Source organism: Anabrus simplex, chromosome 1, assembly GCF_040414725.1.
Source record: "Anabrus simplex isolate iqAnaSimp1 chromosome 1, ASM4041472v1, whole genome shotgun sequence".
NCBI lineage: Eukaryota > Metazoa > Arthropoda > Insecta > Orthoptera > Tettigoniidae > Anabrus > Anabrus simplex.
Window position 1 is genome coordinate 377569827 of NC_090265.1, and position 20708 is coordinate 377590534.

At 36.6% G+C, this 20708-nt stretch overlaps 1 protein-coding gene and 1 long non-coding RNA gene across 2 annotated transcripts in view; both read right to left on the reverse strand.

Annotated features, from left to right (window-relative positions):
* Nucleotides 1-2312: 2312 nt before the first annotated feature.
* LOC137496921 (uncharacterized) lies at nt 2313-3312 on the reverse strand. Its single transcript, XR_011017516.1, has 2 exons — nt 3125-3312; nt 2313-3078 (listed from the first exon to the last, which is right to left on the reverse strand). It is a non-coding gene; the product is annotated as an uncharacterized lncRNA (long non-coding RNA).
* Nucleotides 3313-3320: 8 nt separating this feature from the next.
* Nucleotides 3321-20708, reverse strand: part of LOC136856811 (quinone oxidoreductase-like protein 1) — a 99171-nt gene continuing 81783 nt past the window's right edge. Inside the window, exon 8 of the mRNA XM_067134933.2 lies at nt 3321-6738. Within this exon, the coding sequence (XP_066991034.1) occupies nt 6639-6738 (100 nt within the window). The 3' untranslated portion in view covers nt 3321-6638. The remainder of the gene's footprint in view (nt 6739-20708) is intronic.

Consider the following 20708-nt stretch of genomic DNA (forward strand, 5'->3'; position numbering starts at 1 on the left):
TTAAAGCCTACTCCAACAGATAAGCTCTACTATCTGGCTGGAATAGCACCACACTGTGTACGTAGAGAAGTAGCTGCCAACAGGAAGAGGCTTATAGTGGAATAGAGATTCCGGAAGAGTTTCCCTGAGGACATCTGAGATGCTTACTCTCTCACCAGAAGAGACAAGGCTGGAGCTGTGGAACAACCTCACTTCCGCAGATGGATGCCAGCAACTGAGCAGTTATCACCTGAACATAATGAAAGCTGGCTGGTGAGGAAGTCCCTGAACAGGCTAGGATCAGGTGTGGGAAGATCCAAGGATAACTTGAAGAAATGGAGGTTCAGCACAAGTGATACAAGATGTGAATGTGAACAGGAACAAACTATGAGCCACATGCTTCAGTGTCGACATCTTGCAGAAAGGACGATGCACTGTACAAGCCACTTCGAGTGCATAGGGCATTGCAAAATACTGGGCATCTGTAATATGATTTCACATGTTATGTCTTTTGTACTTCAAACTGACTTGTACATTAAGTGTAAATTTGTATGTTTTTGATTCAATAATAATAATAATAATAATAATAATAATAATAATAATAATAATAATAATAATTGAGAAACTGGTTTAGAGGACAGCTTCGTTTAGGATCAAATTAAAGTGAATCCACTCCGACAATGCACCAGCCCAATCTTTTCCAGAATCTCATGTCAGATACTGTCTGAATCCAATACATGTACATTGTGCATTTCCCTGTGGTGGATGTACAGTATACGGAGATTCATAACTTGTACATGTACAAAATTTTATTTGGAACTAACTTAATATCAAATTACTATGAACACCAACATTATGTCCAGGAAATTTCTTTTAGATAGTGCTATGTGCTAAGTAGCTACCATACAGAAAAAACTACATGTATAGAATGGTATGGACAGACTGAGAATTCAATCCACAATTAGTTTTCCTTCTACTGTATATCCTAGGTCTCGAAGCTGTTTGTTTTGTTTGTTTTTGTTTTGTACACCTATTGTATAAGCAACAGAAGTACAGAGGAACATCACTCAAGTCCCATTTCCAGTTAAGTGTATTTAACCTAATGCCTGAAAGATAAATCTGTAATTAGCAATACTGTGAAGCTAAAGGAGCATTCTCATAGAATTAAATGTTGAAATATAGCATGCAGGGAAGATCGTAATATTGAAAAGTTTGGCACCAAAACCATCAGTCGTAGGAATTATGTTTCTATAAGGAACACTTATATGCATGTCTCCTATGTGGTAAGGTGAATTTTGATTACCTGACTGAATTAAAGCCTAGTCTCTTGACTCTGATCTCCTGAATATCAGTTTCACTGACTACCGTTTATATAAGCTTAGTGAAGGAAAGGAATGAAACAAAAAATATAATTAAATCAATTTTTAAAAAAGTACATTAATATATATGGTGTCAAATAACAATTATTCAGAACAAATTTTATAATCACAATGCACAATTAAAGGAATCTAACTATAATGTTATACTGTCTGCTTCATTATTGAGCAAGAAACAGCAATTTTGGTGTTGAATGAGAAGATGGTGTATATTTTCTTGGGAACAATGACAAAGGGCTTTCTATTCTGGTACATATAAGCAAGAAATAGTCATAGGAAAGTTTAATCTGCTAATCTATAAGGTTACTATATAATAACAGTGGATAACATTCATGATATAAATGTAAAACATAACTACAATATTGGTTTCAGAAATTCAACAGATTCTATTCCCTCTTTTGGATTGGCAACAATTTAAGGTACACAAGGTTCTTGAGATTTACATACACTAAAAGCACATATAAGAATATATATTGAATTTTAAATAGCTTAACATGTAACATGATATCTACAAACTAAGCTACGACTAGATTTCATTGAGACATCAACCACACATGAACCCTGCAGATATGTCTTATAAAATTTTAAACAATGACGAACAAAGGGAGATATCTGACATGTATATGAAAAATCTTCCATTCATTTCACATATTCATTTACACAAGAAACAATACAGCTCATTGACCCTGATAATTTTAAGTATACAATACGGCCAGACTGTTTACCTCCTTTAATAATAATAATCATCATCATCATCATCATCACCTCAAGTTATACCAATAGACATTTGCCAGAAAAGTTTCTATTCCATTGCTGCCAGACAAAATTACACATTTTGCTTTTCTATACTATAGCCATGTAGTTAATGAAAATGTCAAATGCCTAATTCACTTCCCAGTGCTGTAACAGGAAATAAACAAACTAAGATTCCCTTGCAGCCTATGCAGGGTTATTCAATTATTTTTTTTTTTTACAAGTTGTTTTACGTTGCACCGACATAGGTCTTATGGCGACGATGGGACAGGAAAGGGCTAGGAGTGGCCTTAATTAAGGTACAGTCCCAGCATCTGCCTGATGTGAAAGTGGGAAACTATGGAAAACCATCTTCAGGGCTGCCGACAGTGGGGTTCGAACCCACTATCTCCCAAATATTGGATACTGGCCGCACTTAAGCGACTGCAGCTATCGAGCTTGGATTTATTCAATAAAAAAACCAAAATGAAATTTCATTCAGTTTTGAGTGAAGAATTATAGAAACTTATAGTAATGTAGTACAGTATCTGTTTCAAGAAGGATATTGTTGACTGGTTCATTTTACAGGCTAATCTTTAATCATCAACCGAATCTAATATTGTGTTTGTGTCTAAACTGTTATATGACCTGTACTATTCGAATGCCTATGGAAGCATGTACGGCTATAAGAAGTTAGTATCTGTCCATCAATCTGGCCAATTCCCACTGTACCAAGAATTTTATAAGGTTTTGGCAGAGATAGGTTCAGGTCTTTGCCATAAGAAGTGTACTAGAAACTCTATTTTTGCAGGGAATGTGAACCACCAGGATATAATTTTTCATTCCACTAATTCCACGTGTCTTGGTCAGGATTCAATCCACAGTTACCTTGGAGAAAAGCCGATGACAATTTCACTCAGCTATCATGCCCCTTTGCAATTATTCAAATACTGATTTCAATATTAGCAAGTTCATGGCAAAGAGATAGAGGCTAAGACATGTTAGAATTAAGAAATCTCAAAGGTGCAATTATATACCTACATCCAAGATAGGAAACTACAAAGGAGGGTAAAATTCCTTTTTCTATTTGGTTTTATGACACACCAACAATGGGATGGGATAGGACTCGGGCTGGGAGGGAAGTAACCATGGCTTTAATTAGGGTACAGCCCCAGCATTTGGGTGGTGTGAAAATGGAAAACCATAGAAAATCATCTTCAGGACTGCCAAACCCACTGTCTCACAAATGCACATGAACAGCTACATGATTAAAACATTAAAAAAATTAACACAATGACAGATCAATCATGTATCTCTTGTGTTTTGTTTCTCCAGTTACTGTCTTTGTTGTCCTTCTGAAGAGACTGAAAATGTATAAATGATATGAGTAAAGAACTGGAATCGCAGATAAGCTTTCTATTCGCACATGATCTTACACTGTATGGAGTAATAAATAAGTTTTAGGATTATGATCAACTACAAGAAGACCCTAACAAAGTGGAGAGATAGAAAGCAGATGGTAAATTGGGTGAAAAGTTAGATTGTGTTTCACCAAAAGGGGAAGTCCTCTCAGTTCTAATTACTGTGTTGATGGTGTGACATTAATGCACAGGGATCACCAAGAACTTGGGTGTTAATACAAAGAAAAATCATCACTGGGGTAACCATATTAATGAAGTTGTAAATATGCTTAGGAGGGTGTTTAAGGGTTGTAGTAAGGATGTAAAGGAGAAGACAAGCACGTCTCTGATAAGACCCCAATTAGAGTATGGTTGTAGTGTACAAGACCTTCGCCAGGATTACTTGATTTGAGAAGTGGAAAAGATTCAAAGGAAAGCACTACAATTTTTTCTAGGCAATTTCTGACAAGAAAGTAAGGAGATAAACAACTTGACTAAGGGCCGGTTCTACCACCTACTGGTAAAGTAGCGCGTAATTTGCCCTCCGCGTAAAAGGATGTTTCCGTCCGACTACTCCCAGGTAGCGCTATCGGCAGCATAAATCGTCGTTACCCGGCGCGTAATTTCTCGGCCACTTCGAGGGCCCGATAAGACTTTACCTGCCGGGCAAGTTCTGAGAGCTGAACATTATTAGCTGTATTTCTGGTGATATGCAACTCAAATTAGCTTAGTATACTGAAAAAAGCAGTATACTGTAACAGTGATCGATATTGTATTGCAGGATTTTGAACATTAATGCTTCCCTTTAGTTGCAACGGTCACACCAGCCTCTCGCATCGGTAGCGCAGGGAACACATTTTATACGTCAAGCTTTCGTCAAGAAACTCGAAAAGGATGTAAAATCAAAATCTATTTGGAAATCATTTCAAATGGGCTTTAATTTTCTACTTTTTCAGTTTTCGGTCACGAGATATATACTACTGTATGTATCCTACCTACTCCAAGTGTTTTCGTAGCGTAATGGTTAACACGTTCGCTTCGTAATACGTAGTGTGCAAGTTCGAGTCTTTATTATGACGAATCTTTTTTATTTCTATTATTAGCGTTGTGTTAATCTGTATGCCTCTTTTCATACGTTCTTATCACAATATTATGTCTACTAGGAAAATTGCTTTATATGTATGCTACCTATAGCAAGTGATGTTATGATTAATAGCACATAGGACTGCCGCCCAGGTAGCAGATTCCCTATTAGTTGTTTACATAGGCTTGTAAATTATTTCGAAGAAATTGGAAACTATTCCATTCCCGAATTCCTCTTCCTATGAATGGATATTTATCCCGATTAGTTCTTTACATTTACAGTACCTTCCAACTTTATCTTCATAAAGTTAAAAATTAAAATGAAATGCTTTATCAATAAATGGAAGCATCTGGAACTAAACGAGGTCACAGAACTAGTTGCAAATAGAGCATCGCGGAGATACTTAATCATTTCACAGAAGCCTGCAGATAGAATGCTCAAAGGCAATAAGTCCGTAAAGAAGATGTGTGTATATATGTATATGGAAGCGCGTAAAAGAGAGTTAAGAACAACGGCAGGGAACGAAAATACACTTTAAAATGTAAATTAGAAATACGATGAAAACCTGCGTACCTTCTATTACGGAGCGAGCGACTTGACCAGTCTACTATGAGAATACCTTTCAAAAACGCTGCCTTGCATGACAGGTTATAACTGGCGTAAGAAAATGTAATCTCGAGATTTTAATCCCAATTAGGTATTGATATTGAAGATCATAGATTAAAATCACAAAAGCTTGACATGAATCGTTGTCCATAACTCTTAAGACTCCCCTTATTAGGCTTTTTGGTGATAATCAGCAGACGCAAGCACAGGGAAATAAGACAATCGAAATGGGTTTCATGCATCTGACGATAGATAGCACCACACTCGAAAGCGAGAAATCGCTGAAAATCAGTCGATAACTGACATTTAGGCTGCCTTTACACTGAAATTAGACACTGCTACGCTCTAAGACTGTTGGCCCATCCCATGGATGCATAATTGCAAAGAACAGGCATATTTGATAGAATGGAAACATGACAATGACATTTTTTTTTTTTTGGCTAGTGGCTTTACGTCGCACTGACAGATAGGTGACGACGAAGGGATAGGAAAGTCCTAGGAGTTGGAAGAAAGCGGATGAGGCCTTAATTAAGGTACAGCCCCAGCATTTGCCTGGTGTGAAAATGGGAAAGCACGGTAAAACCATATTCAGCGCTGCCGACAGTGGGATTTGAACCCACTATCTCCCGGATACAAGCTCACAACCGCGCGCCCCTAACTGCATGGCCAACTCGCCCGGTACACCATTACCTAACAAAGCAGTTCAGCAGATGCCACGCCAATTTCTGCTGTGTGCAGACTGGCAAACAAAGCATTATTTAAGTGAAAAATTGTTTGAATTCAACGGAATAACTTTGTGACAAGAAAGAAGAAACTCAATCCTTTCAATTTCAGTCATTAAAATTTTTTGTGAAAATTACCAAAATATTGATTTTTATCTCTGGAGTGTCGCCTTAAGATGATACTTCATTCGGTACTAAATAAATTTAGTTATGAAACTCTACCTAAATTGTCTACTTTCTAAACGACCAGTGGACCAAATATTCCCGAATTACGAATATTAAAGGTTAAAAAAAACTACCAATAGTGAGAATTACAAGTATGAAGATTACTACACTAAAACTGCCTGTCTGTCACAAAACGTTTTCATAAAGAAACGAAACATTCCCTGCATCACAAAGCTGTCTTATTTCATCATGGCCTACCTGAAACAGTGTGATGGAAATACTGAGTAAACAGAGTATTATATTTCACACATTTGACAATTAGCTTATACATTTGGATACACTTAGGTGTAATTCAGCTTATGTCAATTTTGTCTAATTTCACAGAATTACACCTTACTACATAATCCAAGTGTTCAAGCCTGAGAACTATGGAATAGATCAAACATCTATTGCTGCCTTGAGTCAATAAGTGTAATTTGGTACATAAATTCAATTTTATTATATAACCTGAAATACATGGCGAGTAGACAGGGTCTAACTCCAACCTACAGTCAGATCAGGGGCTTCATAATTTTTATGTTGTAACCATCACTGTCTTCCCCAGTCTGCTTTGCTCCAAGCTCTTAACCATCTCCAGAACACCACTAAAAGATATGTTTTGCTGAATATGGGGGCTGCAAAAAAATAAAAAAATAAAAAAGTATATGTAAATTAATGAATATATAGTATTATGTAAACATATACATATCTTAACTTGCATACAGAGTTCAATAACATTTCTGATACAAAAAATAAAGAGAGTTCTCAAACATAGAAAAAAAAAATTAGCAACAAACCTTACCGATTGTAAAATTGGGACTATTGGGTCATTTGTCATTACAGAACATTGAAGTGGACCATCAAAATAGGAACATTTTGATACTAGATAGTTGATGTTAGAGCACTGGAATCAAAGGATCAATCTAAACCGAGTGCTTAGATACACTTATGAAACTAGCAAAACAGAATTTGGTCAAACTGGTGTGGGTCAAGGACTGAAGCATTTCAAGGCTACTAGAGAAATGACAGGTATGACAAAGAGGGTTCTAAGAGTTTATCCATAGAACCTGAACCTGTAATTGGACTCTCCTATGGACCAATTTCACAGAAAGTCCAAACATTTCTGGGCTAGAATCACGCTAATGGAATTCAGTTTTATAAGTTCAATGGATTTATAGGCTGACAATCACAAGGCCTCAGCTACCGTGTGCAGGCATTTTAATTTGATGCCATCTGGGTGCCTGCTAATCAATTTCGATGTTCCATTTTACTCTAGGCCTACTATACTAAATGGTAGAGTTAACCGAATATTTTGGTGTCTGTATAGGCTGAGAATTTGAAGAAAACTATTTTTTTGTCCAAGATAATTAATGCAAATATATCTTTGGGGGAAGAGTCTAATTAATACTCCTTCAATTCGATACAGCTTTTTTCTGTTAGAACAACAGTTTGGCTTTGAAGTTCTACTGGTAAGGTTTTTCATTTTCATAAATCAAAGGAATTCAATGTCATGATGTATCTGTGTGAGGGGACTACAGAAAAGCTTTTGACAAGGTGAAATGGTTGAAACTGTGGACCATTCTGATCAAAATGGGGCTCCCGAAACACCTGGTGCACTTCATACTGACACCCAGAAACTGTATACTTTGAATATGGCAATGGTACGAATCAAAGATACCCCCTCAGATGCCTTCTCATCTATTACTGGTGTGAGACAGGGGTGCATTCTTTCCCCTCTGCTATTCGACATCTACAGTGAGTACATCACGAAAGGTATTTGAAGACTGGAATGGCAGCACTGTTGTTGGAGGCAGACAAGTAATCTTCAACATCTTGATAATTACAAAAGATCAGCACAAGCTAGAGAATATCATGCAGAGGATATAACAACATTGCAGTGTATGGACCATGGAGACTAAAGTGATGATTATAGATCATCCGAACAACAACCTGCCTGATATCGTGAGGTTGCTAACTATGAAGTGGTCAGTCACGCTGAGTACTTTGGATCTGTAGTCTCTAACACTAGGGAATGCGAACATGAGGTTTGCAAGCGCGTTGTGATGGCGAGGAGTTCAACATATGAAAAGATACCACCATTACTGTAACAGCAAAACTTATCCTTTTGCGAACACTCATTTTTCCCTTGGGAACCTATGCAGAAGAAACCTGGACCTCCAAGATGACAGGCTGCCACAGGATTAACCCTTTGGAAACTTGGTGCTACAGAAGAATACTGTGAATACCCTGGACGACACACCGTATGAACGAGTGAATCCTGAAGCAGCTTGGCATCAAAATAAGGCTATCAACATTTACCAAACAGCAGCAGCTCAGGTACTTCAGTCACATTGTCAGAAGACCCAGTGGACTGGAGAGGACAGTCATTGAAAAGAAAGTTGCCGGATGAAGGCTCAAAGGACATGCTCCATTGAGACGGGTGGATCAACTCAAGAGCCTAACTAAAGAGGACCTCCAATAAGCAATTCACCATGCCCAGGACTGAAAATTGTGGAGACAGGTCGTTAAGAGGTCGTTATGATGCCACAACGCCCTTGCAGGGGGTTAGAATAAGACACGCACAAATCTAAGGACAAACATTTGCACTGTATCCCTATGTGGAGCTGATATATCAGGGAATTTCTCTAAAAATCACCTACAGACCTCAATACATAAGGTCTTTTCACATGTGTCATACATTCACAACATTGGATTTAATTATTTATTTATTCACTGACTGAACTGTAAAACAAATGATGAGCCTCCGAACTCTATAAACAATAATGCAGGAAGTCTGACCAGCCTGGATGGAAGTGGAAACAGCAATAAGTAAAATGGAAAGCAAGTCTGCAGGACTCGATGAGCTCAAATTGAATGTAACATGTAAGACACTATTTTGCACCGATTGTTGAATATGTCTCTCCAGTCTGATTTCTTCTTCAAATCTCAGCCACCCTGACCATGTACAATCTTTCTTCTGTGCAATTGTCAGAGCCATGGCCCCTGTCTGTTGCAACTAGAGCACTAACCAAGTGCTTGCGAAACTTAACCTCCACTCTTTATGCTCGAAGAAATGTAGCCGACATAAGGCTGCTATACAAAGCAGCTAATGGTTTATTTAGGTCATCAGAACTAGTTTTCTTATTCCCATTTCACTTCCCATCCCACAGTACCATTCCAACAATGTTGAATACCTTTCTATCAACAAGACCCTAGATATCATCCTATTGTATCTTTCCCTCTGTTATGATATTTCTAACATAATTTAAGGTAATTTTCCTTATACTTTCCTGTCTTCTCTCTTGTATTTAAATGTATTTTCTCTTGTTTATATTGTTGTGTATGTAAAATATAGGATTATACAGTTTTTATTGTGTATATTTGTGTCCTTTGTAAATATCTGTATATTTTTCATTTTAGATTAATAACTTTTGTACATATTTAGGATCTATGTAATATGGTATTATGCTGTTGCTATTAATTAATAATTAATTAATTAATTAATTAATTAAATAAATAAATAAATAAATAAATAAATAAATAAATAAATATTACTGATAACTAATAACCTACTAAAAAGTCTCAATTGGTAAAGGTGCAGCGTAAACTCAAAGAATCCTTAGAAGAAACATCAATTGGAATATCTTCTTAAAATCTTGAAGAAAAGTACAATCCTGTTCGAGAAATTTTTCTACATTTGAATCAGAGAAAATTCACTGAATGTACATTGCCAAAAAAAAAAAAAAAAAAAAAAAAAAAAAAAAAAAAAAAAAAAAAAAAAACCCAACCTCAATGAGCACACACATTTATAAAAATTCACCTCTTTTTGCCCTACTAAATTAATCCCTTGCTACATTTTGGCTTCAGTGCTTAATGAAACCCACAGGAAGAAATGTGACAAATGTCTGGAACGTGGGTTAGAATATTATCGGTTGGTAGTAAATTCTCTGAATTTACACTATCTTTGCCAACTGAGACTTTTTAGTAGGTTACTATTCAAAAAATTTATTTTTTTAGGATCAGAAACAGCATAACATCGAATTACAAAGATTCAAAATATGAACATTAATTATTAATCTAAAATGAAAAATATATAAACATTTTCAAAGGACACAAATATATACAACAAAAACTGTACAATCCTATATCTTACATATTTACATACACAAGGGAAAATACAGTTAAATACAAGAGAAGAGACAGGAAAGAACAACAAAGAAAATTAAAGATATCATGACAGAAGGAAAGATATGATAAGATGATATATAGGTTCTTGTTGATAGATACGGTGTTGAACACTGCTAGAATATGTATAGAGAAGGACCTTTGGGTAAGAGAAAGCTGGGAGTAAGCAATAGGGAAGAGGATCTTCCTTCTGATACTATGGGATGGGATATAGAGGAGGAATAAAGAAACTAATTATGGTGACCTAAACAAACCATTAGCAGCTTTAGGTCGGCTACTTTTCCTCCAAGCATAAAGAGTTTTGAGGTAGTTTCGCAAGCACTTGGTTAGTGCTCTAGTTGCGACAGAGAGGGACCCTGGTTACGATGATTGCACAGAAGAAAGATTGTACATGGTCAAGGTGGCTGAGATATGAAGAAGCGGACCAGACTGGAGAGGTGTTTTCAACAATCTGTAAAAATTAATGTCTTATATGTTATATGAACTCAATTATTTCAGCAAAATCATTAACATACGTTTAATGCCTAATACACACGAATACAATATAGATTTAAAAAATCAACACTTCCACTCCCATCTCAAATGAACAGAGTTAACAGCCACAACATTGAACTCTCACACCCACCTTTTAGAACAAAGGTTATTGCCAACAGATTTTTTTTTTTCCTTCACATTTTGCATTAGTGCTTAATGAATCTCACAGGAGAAAATCTCTTGACTTTGCACCCGCTCTTGCAACGGTCAGTGCAAGATTATCCCGGTAGCTCATTAATTCTTCTCAGGGTATCCTTTTTCCGCCCATAAAATCTGAGATTTTATATGTAATTATTTAACGTGGTTTCGGAAGAGAAATTGGCCGCTGGGGTACTCGTGATGGGAATATCAATATCCACGAGAATGACGACCGATATCTAGAAATCATCTCGCATTTCGTTTGTAAGAACTTGTCGATTGCTTACATTTAGAAAACTTAACAACTAACTTAACTCTAAACGTTACCAGAACAGAAATCATAACTCAGTCACATACTAAAGAAAATATATAAGATTATTTATTGACAAAAATTAATGTTCGAGATATAGTGAAATCTGGGTAGTATTAATTCCGTGTTATCTCATCATTTGAAAATAAGTTAGAGTCAGCGCTGGCTCATTTAAGATAAAATAGTGGAACTTAAAAAAAATGCTAACATTCTCTCATTTATAAGTTCAAATTCCAATAAATACACATGTGAACCTTCGTAGCCATGTTCCGAAAGTATTACATTTTTTTTAAATAATATTTGCGATCATTGAGCATTCAAGGAATCAAATAAAATTTTCATATTGTAAATACTGCTCTGTTAATTATTAAAGTTATCCTCACAACATATGAGACATGTTTCCCAAGTATACACTTTCGCGTGTATTAAATTGTGGCAGTGTTCACCGACCTTCCATTCATAAGTTAAAGTCTTTCATAGGTTTGAACTCCGAGTGTTAGGTAATATCTTTCTAGTGTGAACAAGTAACGACTTACAAGCTAAAGCAATACCACCCTCGTGCCTACGATATCTGGCTCCTAACTAACCATTGTAATATTCTTCATTTTTATATACTGAGTTAAAATCATATTTATCTGAGTAGAAATAAAAAAAAATCTAACTAACTCTTCGAATAGTTTCTAATCTACACACTCATCTATTAGTGGCTCAATGTACTCTTATGATCTGCACTGTCTCAATATTTCATTTATATACGTGCTACTGAACGTATATGGATAGTATAGAATGCAGGTATTTCATATCAACCTGTAAGATCACCGCTCCACGAAATACTAGATATATAATCAATCATGAGTCTATTGCATCATATATAAGAACACTCTCTCTTACGCAGTACCTGTTACTCACCCAAGTCAAACACAATATCACTGTCACGATACACAATTCTACATAATTCATGTTTACCTTACCTTGAAATGGTCATCTGCGCGGAATTCTCTTCTTGACGTATATTTTCAAACATGGCATAGAAACTCACCTTATTTTACTAATAAATCATTAACACGTCAAATTGCAATTCTTACACTTCCCGTAGAACATAACTAAATCTCTTCACTTAAACCATTCATCAATATATAATCACATTTCAATACACTACCGTCGATACTTTAACATCCTATCGGCTTCCATTTAGCCGCATGCATATAGCCATAACTCCGAAACCATATGCTAAATATTCAAGAATTGCTTAGCAAAATACGCAGTCAATAACCTCTATTTTTAATAACAGTAATATGAATTCATATGCCCTCTTTCTCTGACGAAAGGAATACTTAATTTGTCAATGATCATCGTATTGCGCAGGTAATTCGTGACGTAAACTATACTCAGGTAAAACGAGATTAATCGAACCTTTACTAGTAACTTAGACTCATTGATTCTAGCTCTACTCAAGTAACATACCTTTCTCTTATCGGATATTATTTCCACTGACGATGTGCTAGTGCAGTATCCAGTATATGTCATATTGTCATTCTAATTCATCACTTCCATCTAATTTTAAAATCTTAAGTATTTCACACATTACTTATATTACACACGCGTTCTTAATTACTTCATAAATCACCAAACTCTCAGCACATGCCAAAATAGATTGAGGGTGCAGATTGCAAGAAACTACTCTACTATAGAAAAGTATGGACTTAGCTCGTCAGTTGCTACATCTGGTCTGGTGGTTGCTCCGTCCTTCACTTGCTGCTAGACCCTCAGATTGGAACTGGATCTCTGTCTGAACTGGACATTCGCGGTCATCTGCTGGTTACATAGCTCGTCAGACCACTTCGTATCATCCGGTCTTTCGGCTGGCCGATGCTCATCCAACGTCATCATCTCCACTGGTTGGTCTGTCCAAAAATCTCCGCCTGGTCATCTGATTCGACGGTACATATCCCCAGTTCGGTCCATCTTGATGAATTAGCAGACAGTCATCATCATGTATCTGTTGACAATGAAAAGAATTCCCTGTGCGCAGTAATTAGTCATGATATTCTGCATTTTCTGTTATTTAAAATAATCGTTAAAGTTTTTCTTTCTGTAAAAAGTTTTCTCCGTAAATAATTATTATTTTTTACTGCTACGGTAGTTATACTCTTCTCGTGTGTAGTTATTAAATATTTCACAATGGTGAATTCCGATTCTTTCGATCGTTACGTTGCTATTTGATATTCCAAATCCGTCGTATATCACCAAAATTTATATATTTATATTTTTTTCTCGGCTCATCTACTGGCATACAGCGATGAATACTTTAATTATATGCTGTCGCGAATATATATAATTAATATTCTTCTTCAGTAGGCAAATCTATTCTTGGAATATGTAGATCTGCTCGCATCTGCATCTTGTCTACATGAAAGTAATTTTTTAGAGTCTCGTTAAACAATTCACCCGCTGCTATATTTTTTTTTTAAACAATTCAAATGAGCCTCTACTGTTCTCCAGTGTCTTCGAAACCTATCCTTTCCGTGACGTACATAGCCTCCTATACGTTGCATTGATACGAAGTTCATTGCCTTAGTAGATCGCATGGGCCATACCTTCCTGCGCCGCCATTTTGTTGTTGGTCTACGAGATGCGAACGGGCACATTTAATCCCCCAGGCATGAAGAAAATATATTGGTCACGATATATTTTCTCATTGTTAACTTGAATCTCAAATGTGACTTTGCATCTCGTATATTCTCTGCCATTGCGATATTATCTATTCGATTATCGAATATCAGCAGATTGATATCGATTACGTCCTAGTTGCATTAATTTGTTTACATGTCCCGTAACCATGTATTTGGCAACTGCTTTTTCTTCATTCTAGTGGTCGTAATAAAGATATTTATTCCTTCCTCTTTGCGCATTTCACAATGGTAGGTCATTTAATGGCTTTAGACTTTCTTATCTCTTAAGTTCTTATTACATTTGCTGATTCTCTTGGAAGTACAACTTGATATTGCATGCATTATGTACGTTACGATATTTGCCATTTAACCTTGCTATTTCGTACGCATTATTCCCAAGTACGCGTTCGATTCTGTAGGGACCATTGTATAACGGCAGAAATTTAGCACATATTTTTGCTGGTGCATTTGATATTGGTGCAGTCTTAACCAGAACTAGATCTCCTTGTTTGAAATGTGGATGGAACTTCTTATTCCGTAGTCTTCTTAACCGTTTTTGAGACTGATCCTTGAGTCTCTGTTGGATCTTTAGATTTATTTCTTGAGGATCTGGCTTTTTCTCTAGCTGCATAGTGAAAATGCTGTCCCATGTTCTCTGTGGGTGAACATTTTTATGGGCTACGCTAGGAATTTGGGCTATTGATTGATTAACCGTGTTGTTTAAACTTTCAGCTATGATATCTAGCATATCTATCCATTTCCAATGTTGTTGACTACAATATATTCTCCCGAATTTAGCGATCTCCTTCATATATCTCTCTACGGGATTAGCTGCTGGATGACGAACTGAGCATAACGTATGCTTGATGCCCTCATTTCTTATTCGTTCGCGGAACATAACTGAAGTAAATTGTGTTCCTCTATCAGTAAGGATCCTCTCAGGTTTTCCCATTTCAGGAAATGTCTTATTAATGAGGCCGTGTAAAACTTGTTCAGTATTGGCTCTCTGTATGGCTTGCAACGAAATATATTTAGAGAATATGTCGATAACCACTAGTATATATTTCTTTCCCTTCCTAGCAGTGGGCAACTTTCCAAAAATATCTATTGCATAAATTTCCTGAGCTCTAGATGGTATAATTGGGATCGGTTTATGTCCGCATGTGTAATTGTTATGCTTTACTCTCTGACACACATCGCATGTTTTTGCTATGTTTCTTACTGATCTTCGTAATCCATTCCACGTGAATTTCTCCATTATCGTCCCTATAACCTTGTCTATACCAGCATGTCCTGTCATCTTATGAGTATGCCAGATTAATTCTCTTTGTAGCTCTTCCGGTATTACAATTCTTTTGCTGTTACTGATCTTGTCCACTACTTTCAATAGTATTCCGTCTACGATTTCATATTTCTTTGTGAGTTCTGGCGTTGATTCCCTGTTAACCAAATTATCGATGATGATCTTTAATTTCTGGTCAGATTCTTGAAATTCTCTCAGATTCTCTAACTTTCTTAGTAGTTGTTCGTCTTGAGTATCCAGTTCGATTGCTAGCACATGTTCTTCACCTTCATGTGGGTTTCTACTTAACGCATCAGCTAAGATGTTTTCCTTTCCACTGCAATGTTCAATCTTTAGGTCAAACTGTTGCGTGAATAACATCCATCGCGTTATCCTTTCGCTGATCATGACGGCTTTTAACCCAAAAGTCAACGCCTTGTGGTCTGTCCGTATTGTTACTGGGTAGCCATAAATTATACGTCTCCAATGTTGTAATGCGTGCACTATTGCGAGTAGTTCAAGCTCAGTAGTAGTATATGTTGCTCATGTTTTCTAAGTTTCCTACTGGTAAATGCCAAATAAGTTCGTCTTTTGGTTTCATTATCTTCTTGATATAGGCATGCTCCTACACCAACGTGTGATGCATCAGCTTGAATTATGAATCTCTGTTGATAATCAGGATATCCCAGTTTGATACTTTTCTTCATCAGCTCTTTCATGTTGATGAATGCTTCTTCTGCCTCATCATTCCACTTCCATTTATTGTTGACCTTTAGCAAGTTCTGTAACGGTGCAGCCGTATCTATGTAACCTTCACAATGGTCTGAGAAGAATCCAATCAACCCAAGAAATTGCCTTATATGCTTTACTTTAGTCGGCCTTGGGAAATCGCATATTGCCTTTATTTTTACGGGATTTGGTCTTATCCCTTCTCCATCGATCACGTGACCTACAAAAAGTACTTGACTTTGGCAAAATTTAGATTTTGATAAATTTATTTTGAAGCCAGTTCTCTGTAAATTACTTAATAGCTTTTCCAATTTGACACAGTGTTCTTCGAAGGTAGTGCTCGCAAAGACTAGATCATCAACATAACAATTTACAAAGTCCTTTACTTCACTCGTTAGGCTTCTGTCTAGTGCCCTTATCAATACTGCCGAACTGACCTTTAATCCGAAAGGCAACCGACAATAGGCATATGTTTGGTTATTAAACATAAAACCTGTTAATAACCGTGACTTTTCTTCAAGTACAATATGGTGAAATGAAGCTGTGCAGTCCATACTCGTAAAATATTTCTGACCTCGAAATCTCTTCACAATGTCCTTAATTTTGGGGGCCTGACTATACTCTGGAATCAGTCTGGAATTTAGAACTCGTGCATCAAGGCACAAACGCAGTTTTCCGTTGTTTTTCTTTACAATTACTATAGGGTTCAGAAATGGAGTGGTAGTCTTCACGATCAATCCATCAACTAACATTTCCTCGATGATTTGTTTAACTTCAGTGAAATACTTCTCTGGCACATCATATATTTTTCCCTTGTATGGCGTCCAGTCAGTAACTATCAGTTTGTACTTGTAGTTAGGAATCTGCCCTGGTTTATCACTAAAAACTTCAATATATTTCTTTATGATGTTGTACAATATTCGTTTTTCTTCTGCAGATACCGCAGCTTGAATGATAGCCTCCCAAATTTCGGGTTTTTCGCAGCTTTCCACTTCGATTGCAACTATCTCTTCAATTCTCATGACCAATTCCGGCTCTAATTCTGTGTTAAGATCTCTTTCTTCTAGTTCTTGGCTCTCTTCGTCCAATAGATCCACTTCTTTTCCCTCGATCTTCAACAATTCGTTCTCTTCAAGTGTGCTACTAATTTGAACTCTTTCTACAGTTCTATTTCCATCATTTTCTACTACTGGAAATCGAATTTCACCCTTATCCATATCAATTGTCATCCTAGAGCTTATCATGAAGTCTATTCCAAAAATAACGTTGTATTTTATTTTCTTCATAACCATGAATGGATGCTCAAATTCATATTTTCCGATCTTTATACTTAAGTAGGCTTGTATCTTGCATTCAACAGACTTGTCTGGAATTATGCCTCGGATTTTTACACCAGATACAGGTATGATTGGTATCTGTATTTTCTGATTTAGCTCTTGGAATAAGGTATATGACATTACACTTATGCTAGCTCCAGAGTCCACTAAACAGTACAATCGGGTGTTGAACACTCTCACAACTATTACTGGTAACTTGAATTTAGGTTGAGTTTCGTGACAAGTATCTTCTTTAATTAAATCTTCAGGTTGAATGTCCCAATGATCTATTTGTGCTACTACCCAACTGCGAATTTTGACAATATTCACTAACGGTTTAATATTTACAATTTCGTGTTTAACTAGTTCATCATCGGCGTTTTTTTTTTTCCGCTCAGATGTTTGGGAAATTTCTGTGTTCCCATGATTTTCATGCTCCTTCCAACCTTCTTTCTGTCTTCTTCGTTTATAATTCTGAAGTTGGAGACTTTCTGCGCCTTCGAGGTCGCCGTTTATATCCTTATTTTTGATGGCTTCCTCCCATCGGCTCCTATTTTGTCTCTCTTCTCTTAGCTCTTGAAGATATCGCCTATTCTCTTCATTTTGATTATATTGTGCAGGTCTTCTCCTCTCATCGTATCGCCTTCTGTTCCTCTGATATGGTCGACTTCTATTGTTCCCATATCGAATGTTACTCCTATACTGGAAACTATTTCTATTTCCAATTTGCCCACATCTTCCGTGCTGTTGACCACTATACTGACAATAACATTTTCTTGGTTCTTTGTTTTGGGCTCTAACACAATCTTCTGTCCTAATTTCATGACCCTTATCTAGTCCTTGGTTAGTGATTTCGGAGCTGAGCGTATTGACTGCTTCTATTTGTCTTATATTTCTGGGGTTCCTCTCTATTAAGCAGGATGACGTTAGGTCGATCTGTCTTAATCGTCTCTCCATGTCAATAGCAGTTTGTATATCAGAGGCTGCTAATAATCTTTGTATTTCGAGTGGTAATTGCCTCTGAATAGTTCTAATTGCCTCCAGTTCGCTAGGTGGAGAATCTAAGTCCTGAAAACGATGAAATTGTAGGGAGAAGAAATCACTAAAGCGAGTTTGGCCTGCAGTTGAAAATTTCCTTGAGTACAGCTCTAATCTTAGCTGTTGCTGGATCTCAGGATCCCAGAACTTCTTCAGGAAAGCTACCTTAAACTAGTCATAGTTATGGAATGTGTACTTGAAAGCCTGGAACCAAATATTTGGGTTCCCGTCCAGATGTTTTTCGATAATTCTCAATTTCTTTTCCTCCTGAATTTTTCCTTCCCTAAAATATTCCTCTATGTCCCTAAGGAATTGTTTCGGTGAGGTCTTAGCCGAACCGTCGAAATGTTTCGGGCGGTCGTCGTAATTTTTAATAATATTAATTATCGTGCTTCCTTCACTCTGATTACTACCGTTTAATATTTCTATATCTCTTCTACTTGGGTCGCTTATCCCTGAAGGTGTGTTCTCTCTCTCATTAATCTGTACCTCTACTGCTCTATGTCTATCACTAGAGCTTGAGGCCATAGATTTCGCCGTGTGTGATTCCACCTTCATCTCCTGTATTTCTCTTCTAATCTGTTTCACCACTTCTTCCGTCTTTTCGATTTTTCGTTCCGATTCCACCCTGTTATCTTCTATCTTCTGCTTCAACTCATCAATTTTCTGTGCTACTTTGCTCGCCGCTTGGTCATATTTCTCATCTAAGTCTTGCTGTCTTAGATTTAATCCTTGCATACCAGCTGTTATATCATTTATTTTCTCTTCTTCCAATTTTCGGATTGTTTCCTGGCTCTCTGTTACCATTTCATTTATTTTATTTATTTCCTCGTGCATCTCTCTGTTTTTATTTTCCATGGTTTCAGTCAACCTCGTCTGCATGTTTTGGATTTCGTTCCTAACTTCATATACTTCCGACCGTGTTTTCGCTGTTTCTTCAGTCGCTTCTTCTTGTTTCTTGCGTAGCTCATCGATCATCCCTTTGTGTTCATCTTCTATTTTTCTAACGAATTCTTCTAAAGATTCTTTCTGTTTTAGCTGATCCTCTCTTCTTTCCTCTCTCATCTCAATGATGCATCTCTGGAATCTTGATTCCCGCTCCTGTTCTTTCTCTTCTTGTTTCTGTTGCCATTCTTCTTGTTTCTTGTGCAATTCTTGCATCAACTCATAATGTTCTTTCTTTCTTTCTTTCTTCGCGTTGTTCTTGTTGCCATTCTTCTTGTTTCTTTTCTTGTTCCTTTTGAAATTCTCTAAACAATTCTTGTTGTTTTCATTCCTTTTCTATCCGTCTTCTTTCTTTTTCTTCTTCCAGCTTCCTCTCTTTCTCTTCACGCTCCTGTTTCTCCTTCTGTTTTTCTTCTTCCAGTTTCCTCTCTTTCTCTTCACGCTCCTGTTTCTCCTTCTGTTTTTCTTCTTCCAGTTTCCTCTCTTTCTCTTCACGCTCCTGTTTCTCCTTCTGTTTTTCTTCTTCCAGTTTCCTCTCTTTTTCTTCACGCTCCTGCTTTTCTCTCTGTCTTTCTTCTTGTTGTTGTTTCAAATATTCGAGAAACCATAATGGAGCTCCTTCTTGTTTCTCTTGAGCTCTTCTCATCTCCTCTTCTTGTTCTCTTCTTGTCTGAACTCTACCCTGTGTTGCCATTTTATGTCGTTTTCTATATAGTCGTTATCATATCTCAAAGTTTATATTAAGCTCTCTATTTTGTTAAAAATCACTTATTTGCCTAACAGTCCTCTAAGTTCACAAAATATTAAATATTATATCACACACACCACAATAACTTAGTCTACAAGGTTTAAAAATAGTTCAAGGTTTGCACTATATGCACTAGTTTGAAGTTTTCTCTTCAGTAAATAATAATATTGATGGACCTTCCTGGAGATCGGCACCATCTCACCAGATAGACCAACAACAACCAGACCAAGAGTTCAAATCTATGATTTCGTTCACATTTCGGAACATGTTACGAAATAAATAAATTAAAATTCCGTTATGCTGCATTCCATATTTATATGTATGGCCATCAGCCTATACCATAATTAAAATTAACTAAGTTTCATTTCATATTGACTTAAAATCACCTTACCCTAGATTATTATTATTAAAAAGAAGCATTCATCTAATAAATACAATAATTCCTTATTAATATATCTTCACAGGTTCAGCCATGTGGTAATAATTAATAAATTACTCAATACATTAGTGACATATTTTCTATACCCGATACCTACATTTCGAGCTTCGTCACATGATTGCCTATTAAGTAATATAAATTATCAGACTATTTTCATACACTCCCGCGATGTGTTTCTCTTCAGGCGCCAACCATTAATGCGACATTTAATTTATTTCAAAGTGAAGACCGTTTCCAATACTTTTTTCAATTTATTTGGCGTTCCCACG